At 43.2% G+C, this 16,011-nt stretch overlaps 1 protein-coding gene across 1 annotated transcript in view; it reads right to left on the reverse strand.

The window, feature by feature from the left end:
• The window catches only part of LOC147730763 (BRCA1-associated RING domain protein 1-like), a 543,323-nt gene that overhangs the window by 186,268 nt on the left and 341,044 nt on the right, over positions 1-16,011 (reverse strand). Inside the window, exon 5 of the mRNA XM_086955577.1 lies at positions 5,545-5,625. Within this exon, the coding sequence (XP_086811703.1) occupies positions 5,545-5,625 (81 nt within the window). The remainder of the gene's footprint in view (positions 1-5,544; positions 5,626-16,011) is intronic.

Raw genomic sequence — 16,011 nt, forward strand, 5'->3', positions numbered from 1 at the left:
ATGCTTAGTGAACATGTCCTTATTAGGGGTGCCTTCCAGTGGAGCCGGATGGTTCATCTCTAATAAGCGGTCCGGGCTGTACAGGCTACCAATCAGTGGGGAGAAGATAGGCATGACGGGTTACAACGGGGACAAAGGTCTGCACTACCTATCTTATCACGGCGGGCAAAGACTAGACAGAATATTTCTATTCTCCGTTGTTTGCCGGTGGTGAATACCTCAAAAGAACCAATACCGAACAATCAGTGTTCGGTCAATCAAACAATCAGTGGGGAGAATAAGTGGGTACGAAAAGTTTGCGTTACCCACTCTTTCTCTACCTGCAAAGAGAGACCTTGTTCTTCCCTGTTTGCAGACAAAGAATCTCCAGACAATAATCCACGGTGTGTTACTCTTACAACGCAACTATTACAACGTAATGCTGTTACAACGCAGCTATTACATCGCAAATACCATTACAATGCATGCCATTACAACGCATGGCATTACATAGCAGATGCTATTACAACGCATACCATTACATCGTAAGTATTGGTAAGTATTTCATTTTTTTTTATTTTATTTAATATTTTATAATTGATTTAATTATTATTTATTACAACAAAAATATTTATTTCGTTTTTAAATATTATAAATTAAATATATTAATTTAAGTAATTTTTTTAATAAGTATGAGTATAGGAGTATATGTTTTGGGGTACTGATGTATATGTTTTGGGGTGTTTGGGTATTTTTAGGTTTTAGGGCAGGGTTTGGGTTTTGGGGTACAGGGGTGTTTTTAGGTTTTAGGGCAGGGTTTGGGTTTTGGGGTACAGGGGTGTTTTTAGGTTTTAGGGCAGGGTTTGGGTTTTGGGGTACAGGGGTGTTTTTAGGTTTTAGGGCAGGGTTTGGGTTTTGGGGTACAGGGGTGTTTTTAGGTTTTAGGGCAGGGTTTGGGTTTTGGGGTACAGGGGTGTTTTTAGGTTTCAGGGCAGGGTTTGGGTTTTGGGGTACAGGGGTGTTTTTATGTTTCAGGGCAGGGTTTGGGTTTTGGGGTACAGGGGTGTTTTTAGGTTTCAGGGCAGGGTTTGGGTTTTGGGGTACAGGGGTGTTTTTAGGTTTCAGGGCAGGGTTTGGGTTTTGGGGTACAGGGGTGTTTTTAGGTTTCAGGGCAGGGTTTGGGTTTTGGGGTACAGGGGTGTTTTTAGGTTTCAGGGCAGGGTTTGGGTTTTGGGGTACAGGGGTGTTTTTAGGTTTCAGGGCAGGGTTTGGGTTTTGGGGTACAGGGGTGTTTTTAGGTTTCAGGGCAGGGTTTGGGTTTTGGGGTACAGGGGTGTTTTTAGGTTTCAGGGCAGGGTTTGGGTTTTGGGGTACAGGGGTGTTTTTAGGTTTCAGGGCAGGGTTTGGGTTTTGGGGTACAGGGGTGTTTTTAGGTTTTAGGGCAGGGTTTGAGTTTTGGGGTACAGGGGTGTTTTTAGGTTTTAGGGCAGGGTTTGGGTTTTGGGGTACAGGGGTGTTTTTAGGTTTTAGGGCAGGGTTTGGGTTTTGGGGTACAGGAGTGTTTTTAGGTTTTAGGGCAGGTTTTGGGTTTTGGGGTACAGGGGTATTGTAGGGTTCAGGGGTAGGTTTGTGTTTTGGGATAATTAAATAATATTTAGCATTTTTAAATTAATTAAAATATATTTAATAAATTAAATTAATTTTATTTCATTAATTACATTTTTAAATTAAATTAATTATATTAATTAAATTATTTCAATTAATTTAATTTAATTTCAATTATTTAAATATGTTAATTAAATTAATTTCTTTATTTAAATTAAAATAAATTATTTCCTTTTTTATTAAAATTACATTTATTTAATAGATATTATTTTATTACATTAAATTAATGGCTATTTTAAAATGTATTTTAATTAAATTAATTAAATTAAATTAATTAAAATAATTTATTAACATTTTTTAAAAAAGGTATACTTACCTATACTTACGATGTAATGCCATGCGTTGTAATAGCATCTGCGATGTAATGCCATGCATTGTAATGACATGCATTGTAATGGTATTTGCGATGTAATAGCTGCGTTGTAACGGAATGCGTTGTAACACAACGCGTTGTACTGACACCAATCCTAATCCACGAACGACAGTTCGGGAAAACAGTGGGGGAGGAAGATAGGCACGACGGATTACAATGGGGACAAAAGTCTGCGTTACCTATCCTTCACTGCTTGCAAAGAGAGAGCCTGTTGTTTTCTCTGTTTGCAGACGGTGAATCTCCAGAGGGTTCAACAAAGCGTAATACTAGTATTATCCAAACCAAACAATCATTTCTCAGTTTGTCGTGTCTACACGACCTTACCCGGACCGCATGGACGGTTTCCTGTCTTCTGAATCCAGCGCCCGATCGTCCTCTCTTCTTCGTGATGTTCGTGGCACTCCTGATGGTTCCCAGTCAGGACCGTAGATCACTCGAGAGAGGTCTGTTCGGAACTAGTGAAGGTCGGATGATCGGCTGTCAGACGAGGGTCTATCGGACACGAGCTCTCCAGATCGTTGCAGTCGTTCACTCTGTCGTCGGGACCTCTCCCACTGGATCCACGTGTCGCTGATGGGCCCCACGCTTTGGGACGCCAATTGTAGAAAAAGGGTAGGGCTAAGACCTTTTTCAAGATTTGCCCGGCGCTAACCGCCTTTGTACCATTCAAATTACCAAGCAATGAGGCAGGCGCCGGAGACCAGAAGGCAGGAAACAGAAGTTTTTATTCCGACGGAGCAGAACACATCAGATCAGACAACAAGGTATCGTCTCGAGGTGCTCTAACAGCCTCTCGGAGGCCTGGCCTCTTATACACTGGTTTATGGCATGTGACCTTTCTTTATTACAATCAGAACATTGTGAACAACAAGGAAAAAGACATCCCCGTAATCCTCGTGTCAATCCCACCCTCATACACTTCCACAATAGAGGTCCTCGACCTGCTGATAAGAGGAGGGGGTCATCACGCAGCTGAGTGTTCTGCCGATTCTTAGGATGTGTGTGCCTGATCATATCCCGGGGGGTGGGGAGGTCTTGATCAATAGAGGGTCCTTTGAAGAAGAGTGACTTCATACAATAAGGGGCAGTAAATGATATCTCCCGGCTTAGGCGATGGCCTCGGACCTGTGTGGACAGCTGGACACGGGGGAAGGGGTCATCAAAGGAGTGGTATTCATGCCGCGTGGACAATCGAGCGCGGAGGGAAGGTTTATCAACAGAGGGGCATTCATGGGAGGAAAGGAGATGCTGGTCAGGCGCAGGCGTGACTCCCAAGGACAGGGTCATGCAGAAGGGTTATGCTCATGAGAGGGAGGGAGGGGGAGCCAGGGTGCGCGGAGGATGCCTGCTGGGTCAGAGGGGCGCGCTGGCGATCGATCGTGGACAGGGAGACCATGATACCTAAAATGGTTGCCGTGCACGTTGTACATGGGTGACAAGCTGGCGCAGATGATGTTCAGTTCGTAAACTAAAATTCCACATTAGAATGTCTGTTTCTTCCGTTATTCTCATCGATTTTTTCTGTTTTAAGCAACTGGGTTTCGTCTTTAAGTATTTATGAAGCTTTAGTTTTCTTGTCATTTTAAATAGGTCGATACGGGTTTGTGTATATTCCCATTTGTTAGATGGACAGAAGGAAAGTCCCAATCTCAGTACTTGTTGTTCTATATTCGTCAGTACTTTCGGTGTTAAGTTCGCAATTGTGAGGTTATCTAGTTCCAATTCTTGGTTTTCTTGCTGCGGTTGTATTTTTTCTTTGCGTTTGTTTCTCCTGCCCCAACCACCCCTCCTTGTTTTTCTTTTGCTGGTTCTGGCGGTCTTGTTTTGCCTCCCCTCAGCCAAGTTTGTCGCATGACTCGATATTCCTCTTGAAAAGGGGTCTTCATGGAGGTGGATTGCTCAGCCCCTTCATCCGAAGACTCTTCTGTGACTTCTGATTCCGATGTTTCAATTCGTGTCACTTCTGGCGTTTTATCTCTTGCTGTTAATGCCTTCCGTGGGCCATCAAACTTTTTTGCAAAAGTAAGAACTCTTCCTTGGGCATAATCATGCTCATCTCGTGCAAACGTTTCCTTTTTCCTCTGTTTGATTTTCGCTTCATATTTTTCAAGGCGTTTTTTCATTTGTTCACGCAGTTCTTCAATTTTGCTTTTATCAGATTCCAAATTGATCTCTGCTTCCAGTTTTTCTATTTCCAATAATGCTTTGTCTCTATCGCTCCATGCGAATTTGACAGGGATAAATAGCATTCCTTTACTGGATTCTGCTGTATGAGCCGCCCATTCATCAAGTAATTTGGGGTCAGGGTTTTCATATGCGGGTATAGTATAGATGCGCAACCCTCTTGGTATCCTGTCCACATCTATATAGCTTTGCAACGAAGTTGCTTCCCACCATTTCCGTTGTTTGCGCTCATAGAGTCTTTCCGGTGCGTTAAACTTAGATATTAATGTATTAGTCTTAGGTGGTTTGCTTCCCGCTATGGATTGAGACTCCGTAGTTGTTACTCTTTGAAACATGCCTTGCGCCGCCTCAGTGCACTCAGAAACATTAAACATGTTGGCTGCTGAACTTTCTTTGACTGCGTTCGATACCCCTTCGTTATGCCGCTTACTCTAGGTAACGCGAGTAAAAAGATTGAAACTCGCTTACCCGATCCTCGACGCTGCATCCAGGGCGTCCTCCGACACTCCCGCTTGCCGCTTCTCCGAATCGGGTGTTCCCTCGGCGGTGCACCAGCGTATCAAAATAAAGGCTCCACTTGCATTTGTTTAGCTGTGCGCTCACGAACGGGTGCTTTAAAACGCAGAAATGCAAACCGCGATAAACATGCACGCTCCTTCTCCCGTTTTGGATGAATAAAGCACTCATGGGGGTATCCATGTTTCAGCACGATTTATTTTTCAAAATAATAGCAGCCACAACATGACACGTTTCGGCTACTGCCTTACTCAAATGTTGTTCAGTTCTCTGGCGAGAAAGGCGCCATATTTAAAATCATTGATGTCATAAGGTCACATAATGCACTTAGTTACCAAAAACTGATACACGGCCAGATTAACCTAGAAATTTATAATTATGCCGATACACGGCTTTGTGTTAAACTAAGTTCGAGGTCTATGCATATAATGCAATGTGGCTTTATGAATTTATTGATACAATGTCGATATTTCAAACGATCTTACATTTAGCATTGAACATTTTTACATTTCAATATAGAAAGTGCGAAAATTAATTGTATTTAGACATGTTAAGATGGCGCCCATCATTTGGTGAGCTTACAGTCCCTCTTCAGTTTTTGGTAACTAAGTGCAACATGTGACCTTATGACATCAATGATTTTAAATATGGCGCCTCTTAACCTGAAAATCAGCTGGTTAAATATTTTATTTCGATGGTTGATCCTAGCAAAATCTAGTTTTTCCCCTAACAGGATCACAGAACAAAATGCTTAGGAACAAAGGAGGCATTCACTTGTAGAAATCTGGGCAGGGGTTCTGAGAATGGTTAATAGTTACAATACTTACCAGAGGTGTCCAGCCTGCATGATCTTTAACATTGGGGTCCCCACCATTTTTCAAGAGGTCTTCCACCGCCAAAAGGTCGCCCTGTACAAGAGAAGATGCCATCAAAGATCACACAATAACTCACACAGTCCAGTAAACCAATATAAGCAGCTATACTTTTATCTGCCAGTTTTTCCACCTGCTGCTTCGGACATTACATTGTCTCCATCTTTACCACAGCAGTACCTATCTGTAGCGCTCATGAGGACAAAATAAATGGCGCTATTTGGTGGTTCAGTGTGCAGTCTAGGCAGCATTCACTTTGGTAGGGGGTTGTTAACTCATTAGGAAATGCAATTCCTCTGGGTTATCTACTTTTTAATCTATTTGTGCAACAGGTGTTTGTAGAATGTGGGACAGAATGTTCCAGTCCCATTCAGAGCTAAAGTGCCTTTGATGTCTTCACTGGGATTGTTGGAGCTTGAGCTGAAACGAAGGACAGTGCGAGTCAGATGGAAACTTGAGGGACAAGAGATACGAGTCTGGAATGGACATGCGAAGGGGTGGGCAAAAGCGGCTACAGGCTGATGCAGATAACCCTGAAAGGAGCCTTCGTAAAGGTAGTTTGTTTCGTAGCTTGTTCTGATGGTTAACGGTGGCGGCCTCTTTCAGGCATATACTTGGAGAGTTCCAGGTTTCTCACACCGAAAATGGGTTTGAGTCAACCCAGCTCCCTTCCTCAATAAAACTACTACAGGGCAATAGGTGGACAACGGGATAATTAGTGACTCAAGTGAACTGCCAGGATTCCACAGTTTAAGCTGTGTTCAGGTAATAGTGCATTGCTCTGATTCCTGATTACTTCACAGATCAGTCAGGATGACCGTGTTGTGTGAGATGGTGTAAATTGACTCGCTTACTTACCGGTAATCTTCATAACTGAGTTGTAGCGTTCCTCATCACAGTCACCTCTGAGCATTAAGTGTTCCGTGCACAGCATTTACCCGTAGAAAAAAAATCCCTACCCAAAATGGTGCTCTGGCAGAAAGTACCTGTCACCTCACCTCTAAGGGTGGGGCAAATCCATACCACATCCTGTAATTCCCAACAAATCATAATGACCAAAAAACAAAATAATAATTAGAAAAAACAGATTAGACCCATCAACTTGCCCAGTGACTTGAATGAGCCCCACCATTTTCTCTTTTATTTATCCTGCCAACTCCCAAAGGCTGGAAGGATACAGGACAGTTACGAGGAAAATTATGACTCGGAGTAATGAATATTACTGAGACATTACATTCCTCCTCCGTCTTCCTCATCACAGTCACCTCCCAAAGAGCTTGACAAAACCAAAAAAGAAAACAAACACCTATAAAGATGCCAAGAAAACTTTCTTTTCGGTCAAATACAAATCAGTGAGCTGCAGTAAGAACATCTGAACAAAAATCTTGAGAGGCTGAGAGAAAAACCAATCCGGCAGAGGAAAAAGAACGCTACATTGGCCCAGAAACAGAAGTCAGTGCAAACTTAAAAAGGATACGGTGCAATCTTGACAACATCGACCTTATTGGTTCAATCGCGAAAACCCTCTTCCACCAAATTAATTGCTCATCTAAGTTGGCGAACGTCTGGCATGACTTCATCATCACCATCGGGGAACAACTGGGTAGTACCAGGCCTTCCAATTCTGGCCTGGTGAGAGGACCCTTAAGCACGAGACAGATACGGTTGGATATGAAAATACAAAAACGCTTGATTAATCAAACTCTGAGGAGGATACAAAAGGATCAGGGAAACCCTAGTCTGCAAGTAGTGCTGAGGGAAGCAAAAAAGCAACTCAAACTGCTGAAATGGGCAAGTCAAAAACAAAGGAAAGAAGAACTTTGGGGAACTTGTCCACGAAGGAAAGCAAAAAAAGTTCTAGGTTCTGGCAAATGGTGAAAAGGATCCAGAACCCGGACCATCTGGGGCAAAATTCGCATATAGCAGAGGAAGTATGGACCAAATACTTATTGTCACACTTTAATAATGACAATATAGGAGATACGACAACAAAGGCTCCCTGCATGGAAATCATAAAGCTTGGTCGTGATGGTAACCCCAGCAATCAAAGCGGGACAAGCATGTGTGGACTGGGGGAGTTTGAGGGTATGACCGTACCACAATCAGAATCTTTAGAAGGGGAAGGAAGACCCATAAAGGACATGGAGACAGGGCTCACGGGCGTCCACGGAAGTGCAAACCGGCAGACCCCACCATACGGAGATTCGATACCAAACTGAAGACCCCATATCCATGACAGCTTAACAAGAAAGACCAGGATTCTCTCTACCAAATAAAAGGAAACAAAAGAAATATATGGATCTCCCCAAATAATGAGAAAACAAGAAGTTTTGAAACTAAAAAGGGAAAACAAATGACGATAAAATTACTGCGCAAAAGATTTGTTTTTCCGGTACCCGAACGGAGGTTAACACGTGGACGAATACTAGAGGAGAATATGCACTGAATTCTCTATGATCTTCATTTCCTTTAAAATCTATTTTGTGCATATCTACAGACAACAAGGGGTATTATAAGAAAAAATATCAGTTTGATATATACCTCGACCATAGTCTACAGATACTAAAAATATTCAAAGTGTTTTTCTGGACAAATCAGACTCTACGCTTCATCAAAATAAGTGGAAGTTTATGTTGTACACCGGTCTATATGTAATATACGAATGACGGTCACCTGACGAAGGCCCTTGGGCCGAAACGCGTTGTGTTCCATTCTACCACATTGCCTTCTTCAAAAAAACTTTTTCACCGACTGAATATATCGTATAGCACTTTTTTGTACTTTTGTTGATATTGTTTTGGTTTTGTCAAATGTGTATTATATGTTATTGAATGTTAACTTATATGAATTACATATGTTTTTTATGAACAAAGGGCCCGATGTAGGTACCAAATACCGGTCGGAAACGGCCGATTTCGGCCATTTCCGACCGGTATTTGGCCTACTGAGATGTAGGGGACCTTTTTTTGTCCGATTCGGTATTTTACCGATTCGGTAAAATTACCGAATCGCAAAAATACCGAATCGGTAATTTTACCGATTTTTTAAATTTGGGATGTAGGTGGGACTACTTTCAGTCCCACAGTCCCTTCAGATTCGGTATTTTAACACCCAATCCAATTGGGTGTTAAAATACTGAATCTAGGTGTGCATGCACATGTGTGCATGCACACCTATGCCATGTGACAGACAGACATGCCCTTAGGGCATGTCTGTGTGCCACATGGCTCACATGCCTTTTATTGGGGTGCTGGAGGGTGTCAAAGTGACACCCCCTGCACCCTTGCACAAATCGGTAATTACCGAATCGGGGATTCCGAATCGGTATTTACAGAATCGGTAAATACCGAATCTTACAGATTCGGTATTTACCGAATCTGAAATACCTACATCTCCCCCCCTCTAATTTACCACTTCATAAATACCGATTCGGTATGATTCGGTATTTATGAAGTGGTAAATGTAGATTTACCTACATCGGGCCCTAAGTGAGATAAAAATGAAAAAGAGTTTTTCTATACAAAAAATATAAAAAGAAAACAAATAGAAAGAAAAATAAAATAATCAAATAATTTTGACATATTACTGTCTCAGCGAACTATTATTGTACAGAATTTGAAATGAGGTCGATATAAGGGCGATATAATTGACATTTGTTTGCTATACATTACCTTTTTCCCTAACTGTGACAGGGCTCACGGGATACACCCCAGTAGACATCGGGCGTCGAATTACCAAGGGACGACCGAATGGGGCCCCGGGACCGAATGGAATCCCCCCCCCTGTTGTACAAATCTGACGTAGCCTTTTGGAGTGCATCCTTGTGTCAGGTCTTTAACGAGGCCAGACTTACTTTATCCCTTCCGGACTCCTGGCATGGGTCCGTCATTAGCACGATATATAAACATGAGAGCAAGAGTAATCCGAATAGCTACCGTCTCATTGCTTTGCTTGACATAGAAGCAAAATACTTCAGTGGTCTCATTCTGGAAGAACTATCGGCGTGGGCGTCCGAAAAAGCCATTATCCCTTCCAACCAAACAGGTTTCCGTAAAGGCCAAGGGACAACAACCAACATCATGGCCCTGTCCCTACTGATGGGCGAAGCAAAAACCACCAAGCTACCGCTTTTCCTTTCATTTATTGACTATACGGTGGCCTTCGACCATGTGGATCGAAACAAACTTTGGAAAAAACTATCCACTTGGGGCATTCCGAAACATCTCCTAGATGTCCTAATACTGCTTCACTCTAACACCTGGGTTAAAATTAAACTTGGAACTGGCCAGCACCTCTCGAAGCAGATTAGGACAACTAAAGGACTAAAGCAGGGGTGCCTTTTAGCGCCAATTCTATTCAATCTGTTTATTTCTGACTTACCGGAAGAACTTGACAAATGCCGTAATCATGCGCCCAAGCTAGGAAAAGCCACCCTCCCTAGTTTGTTATATGCGGACGATTTAGTGCTGATAAGCCGGTCGCCAATAGGCCTTCAGCATCTTTTGAATTGTACCCATGCCTTCTCGGTAAAGAATGCCCTAGAAATAAACCTCAATAAATCTAAGGTCATGACGGTAAACTACAGGAAGAAAAGGATCCCTTGTTGGTACCTGAAACGAGTAAAGCTCGAACGGGTAGCCACATACAAATACCTTGGCGTCATGCTGGATTTTAAGAACACGTCTAGGCCTCAGCCCCAGTCCATCCGAGGGAAGGCAATAATGACCCACCTCGCACTGAAATCACTAAAGACTAAACTCCCTGACCTCACCCATAAACCCTTCCTTGAAATCCTCCGAGCGAAACTTCAACCAACGCTCACCTATGGGAGCGAATCGCTGCATGGGAAGGACGCTGCATTGTTAGACACAGTCATAGCCAATTGTTACAGGGCCATCTTCAACCTTCCCAAATACGCGTCTCCGGCCCAAATTCGTTTAGAATTTGGGGTGGTCAAACAAACACTAGAAAGACGGAGTGCATATGTAACTAACTGGCGCAAGATCCGCGACGCAGACCCTGACTCCTTAAATGCCAGCGTCCGGGAAGAGCTACTCAGATGTCGGACTTCACTGCCTAGGGACTACCTATTTGGATCTCTTGATGTGCTAGGCTTATCCGATATTTGGGAAACTGCCATAGACCACCTGTCCTTCAAAAAGTTGGCAAAAAAATCTGCCCGAATAATCTCGGCAATAGAAGATAAGAAAGACCTAGCCAACAGGGCGCATGGATGGATAACGGTGGGAGATTACGGCAAAATACGGCCACAAGCATATCTTAATATCGGGATGAAAATAAAAATCAAAGAAAAGTTCCTGAAATTGCGCCTTGGAGCTATCCCGATATTACCGCACCTGCCGCCATGGGAGAGAACTCACGCCTCGGCCCTATGCCGCCTGTGTAAATCTGGCGAGGAGGACATCATCCATGTGATATGTATTTGCCCGAGACTAATGGACCTGAGGCTCAAGCTGTTGCAACCTTTTTTTAGATCACATGCCGTTCGGACCTGTAGGCAGGCAGTTAAACTTTGTTTTTCCTCCAGCGATATTAAACTGAATTGTCAGGTTGTGAAGTTCTTTGATTTAATGAAGGAAAGATTCAAGCACACTTGAAAGACTCATTGGGACTTAATAACAACCTTGAATTGGCAATAGTAACTGCTGTATTTTAAATAATTTGTACTGTTATATGGCATTTTAAATAATTTGTACTGTTATATGGCGTTTTATATTTTTGTAAAGATTTTAATTAATCATATACAAATAAATATATTACTAACTTACTTGCTTGAGAGAAATCTCACCATTCTCAATTTATAATTGGAGCTGAAGGTATGAGGGGGAACACCATGTCACTGATGCACAAATGAGGCGCCCTTAAAGGATGCCAATGAGGAAGCAACACCCCTGGTTGAACGCCCCTGAATAACAGGTGGAAGAGAAACCCATGTATAATAATAGGCAAAGTAAACGGCAGACCTAACCTAAAAAGAAATAGTTACGGTTGTAGGGCGATGACCCCGCCTGGTTACCCTAAAAGTTAGAAAAAGAAAATCCACCCCGTGAATAGAAGTAGTTCTTTCCAGATAAACAACAAGAGCCCTTGTCAAATTGAGAGAATACAGCAGAACTTTTTCCTCTATAGAAGGAGAACGGAAAAAAGCAGGATGCACAATATCTTGGGCCAAATCGAAAGGAGAAGAAACCTTGGGTAGCAAAGCCAGGTCAGAGCAAAGGACCACCTTGTCCAGAAAACACCTTAAGTAAGGAGGGTGAGAAAACAATGCTCTTATCACCCCCAAATGCCTCCTTGAGGTTATCTCCACCAGGCAACACAACTTAAGGTCAGAAAATCTAGAGATCCTGAAGAAAGTGGCTCAAACAAAGACTTCTGTGAAGTGTGAAGGACCAGTGGAAGATCACATGGGGGAACAGGTGGAAAAAGACTAGTAATGTCTTGAAACGGAAACTTTGAAGAAGGAGAGAGGCCAAAGACTCAAAGAGGAGCAGAAAGGTACCCCCGATAGCCTTGATGGCGGCCCACTGGCTACGGAAAGTAGAGATTGATAGCCCCATCGAGAACCCATCCCGTAAGAAATCTATGATAGAACCACCCTCACAGAAGTCTCGGACAAATTCCCTTGATGAACACCAGACAGAAAAATTCTTATTGTGTCTCCTATAAACACAGAGTGTTGACGTGTCTAGAACTCTGAATTGAAAGCGTGGCTCAATGGTTAGAGCAGCAGACCCTGATGCAGAGGTCTAGCCCGGGACCAGGGTTCAATTCCCTGCCTCGGCGGGTCTTGTGCTCACAATTCCACGGACCTGATAATTCTCGCATCGGTGCCTTTTCCAATCATGGAGTCCCACTCTGCAACTCTGGGCAATAGCTTGCTTAATCTCCACAACGGCCCCCACAACGCTAAGGATGCCTGGCCTCCACCTTTGGGGTGCCCAGGAGTGGACGCCTCACAGGGAAAGCCAGGATGGGTTTCACAGCGGTATTCGTACAAGCGCCTTGAGACCCTTGCGGGTGAATAGTGCGCTACACAAGTATCAATTTACATTTACTTATGAGGAGCAACCCAAATTAACGAGCCTCCTCCTTTGTATTTTACAAATGCCACCAATGGCACCTACCCGATTGAACTGTGGAACAGATGAAGAAACCTGAGCGGAGAAGGGGACACTGGATACCAAGGAGGAGCAATGGCCAAACAATGCAGTAGGGGGTACCACGGATGCCGACTCCAAAGCGGGATTACCAACTGAACCTTCACCCTTTCCCTCCTGATCTTCTCTAAAACCCTGCTGAGAAGATGAAAGACAAAGAGAAGTTCCTGCAGCCAGGGGAAACTCATGGTGTCTACCTGCCAAGCCCCCTACAAAGGAGAAGGTTGCAAATCCTTGTTAGAAGAGCATCCTGCAGGCAAGCAATGATCCAGCCATGGTCTCCCGAACCTCTCCCTAAACACCAGGAAAATCAGAGGTGACGGGAACAAAGACACGGAGGAAGGGAGTTGGTGAATGTGCTGATGGGCACAAACATTCTCCCTCCCCAGAATATAAATTGCAGTCAGACCCAACAGGTTGCCCTCTGCCCATGCCCCCATCTGATCTACCAGGAGAGCCTGAAGAGGGGAACGAGTACCACCCTCCAATCCCCCCCAAATGATTTCAATTGGCTCGGGCCACTTGACTGTCTGTCCTGATCTGGACAAGCTTATCTTTGAGAAGTGGGAAAAGGTGTAGAAGAGCTTTGGAGAGTGTAGCCTGCTTTTTCCAATGCAAAGTCATCCAGTTCTCTCTGGTCGATCAAAACCCCTGAGAAGGAAGCACTCCGAGAGTAGCTTCCCAGTCCCAAGGGTTTGCGCCAGTTCTCAGGGAACACTTACCCTTCATGTCTGTAATCACGAACAAATGAAATGCAGGGAGAAAACCGGCTAACTTAGATATTTCTGTTTAGCACTGTTGCTAAGCAACAGCCACGGAATCAATGAAGCGTAATGCTGCCGACGGCTCCTTCAACATCTATATTATCACCTAGCAACGTCATAGGAAAAGTAGACTCTCTGAAGAGAGGTCAATCAAGACTGCCACATACCAACAAGGTAAAGCAACCCAGCACAACTAAATACTTTAGTGGAGGAGCTGCGGCACATCATGCATGATTTAAGCTCCTGAGAGCCCTGCAGGGCTCACTCAAGTGTTTACTGGCAATGCAAACTAAGAACTGTTGCCCCCAAGCGCCAGGAGCAGTGGCGTGTACAGAAAAATGCTAAAACTGAAACTGCTGCTCCTGACTACTACAGCGCAGGAGCGGCGTCCTAAAATCATGCAAACAAACAAGAGACGCCGTTGCTACTAATCACTCAGCATAGGAGCGGCGGTTCGTACAAACAGCAAAAGTGGTGCAACCTGAAACTGCCACTCCCAATCGCTATGCGGAAGAGCAGCGGTACAGTATGAATATAAAAACATGCGTGGACGCTATAGCCTGTGCAATATAAAATAAATATAACAATAAAAACTTCTATGGGTGCCAATTGCCAGAAACACAGAAGAATAAAATAGGATTTTGTATGGGTTTGCCCCACCGCTATAGGCCAAGTGACAAGAACTTCCTGTCAGATCACCATTTAGGGTGGGGATTTTTTTTCTATGGGTGAATGCTGAACCATGAACACATAGTGCTCAGAGGTGACAGTGACGAGGAAGATGGAGGAAGAAGGTTATAATTCTTAATGGGTACATATTCTATTTTTTTTTGGTAATCCTCATATCACCAAATATGCGTCTGCAATTCTTATAAAGCTGCCCATCTGATCTGCGCTCCCCGCGGCCACTGCATTCGCTTTGGTCTGTGAACCAATCCAGACCTGCACCATTGTTGATGACTTGGTGTAATCAGTGTACCATGAGGGGTTATTCGAATCCCAAACCTCTACACCACAATATAAAGGCCTGCCAGATCTCAAGGCAATGCTCGCTTCCTACTCCCTGGTCCAGACAGGCAATTTTAGAAGCTGCTTTAACCCAACCTTCCAAATTAGGGGCAGAGGGTCTTTCCATTTCATACATATTTCCCTCTGTGCTATCAAAACAAGATACAGCAGTAAAAAATTCTCCCCGAGCACTCAAAATATTCAATTTTCAAAGTTCAGAGTCAATAAAGTTTGTAAGTTGACACAGTCACAGGTTAGTAATCCAAGTATTGATAATCAACTCAAGTCCTTCCAATCAAGGATGTTTTTATTTTCTTTGATGGTTCTTATTCTTCAAACTTCATAAGTATCCACATACAGGAGTCATCTGAATAAACAGCCAGCCAACACGTGTTTCGTCGTGTTAATTATTACACATCGACTTCATCAGGGCATAATCCACATGAGTTGATTATCAATACTTGGATTACTAACCTGTGACTGTGTCAACTTACAAACTTTATTGACTCTGAACTTTGAATATTGAATATTTTGAGTGCTCGGGAGAATTATATAGTTTTAAGACCTACTTAGTAGGTTGTGGTGAGTGTTGGTAACACACCTTACCTCTGAAGTGCCAGCAAGATATTTCGTAATTAATACAACACCCTTATTTTGCTGAGGCCCGTTTACCTGGGTTACAGTTTCTTCGTTAAAGATACAGCAGTAGACCTCTATGTGAATGCTTCATCTTATTATTTATTGTACCATATTGCCCAAAAAGAATAAGTGCCATATTCAAAATGATTTTCCTGCCAAAAATACCACAAAGGGCTTTATCAATTCCACTCCAATAGGCTCTCAGCCTGGGGCAATCATAAAAAACATGGAGGTCATTAGCTGTTATAAAATGGCATCTTGAACATTTGGGTGGGAGATGGAACAAACTTTGCTACTTTAGCCGGAGTCCAATACAGCCGATTGATAACAAAAAAGTGATTCTTCTTGAGGTTAGCCAGCTTTATATACTTACATAGAAGCTTCCAGGAAAGTTCATAGGTTGCTTCGATATCACACTTCAAAAAAACCTCATTCCATACTGAGTGTTGTGGAGGATACTCCTCATCTGCCTCTAAGGACTTGTTTAAATCTAGAGAAGTCACTTCTGATCCTAGCTCTTAAAACCTCCCATGGATTGACCCCCTCTGATGTTATCAGATCTGACCATATTGTAATGCCTGCCTTTCTAATTGGAATAGTTAGGCTCTTTTTAAGGCATAACTGGGTCCCAGGAGATTCCCAGATTGGGGAAAAATCATAGTAGTAACCTACCCACCATATTCTGTTCTTGGAACGGAAACAGGTGAGGTACAAACAGAAAAAACTGATTAGAATAATGATTAGTAACCCACTCACTTTAGGTATTCACTGAAGTCCTTCAGATGTTACTTGAGAATGAGGAACCAAATTAGATATCGGAGTAATAGCAG

This window comes from Lissotriton vulgaris, chromosome 2_1 (assembly GCF_964263255.1).
Source record: "Lissotriton vulgaris chromosome 2_1, aLisVul1.2, whole genome shotgun sequence".
In the NCBI taxonomy this organism is placed as follows: Eukaryota; Metazoa; Chordata; class Amphibia; order Caudata; family Salamandridae; genus Lissotriton; species Lissotriton vulgaris.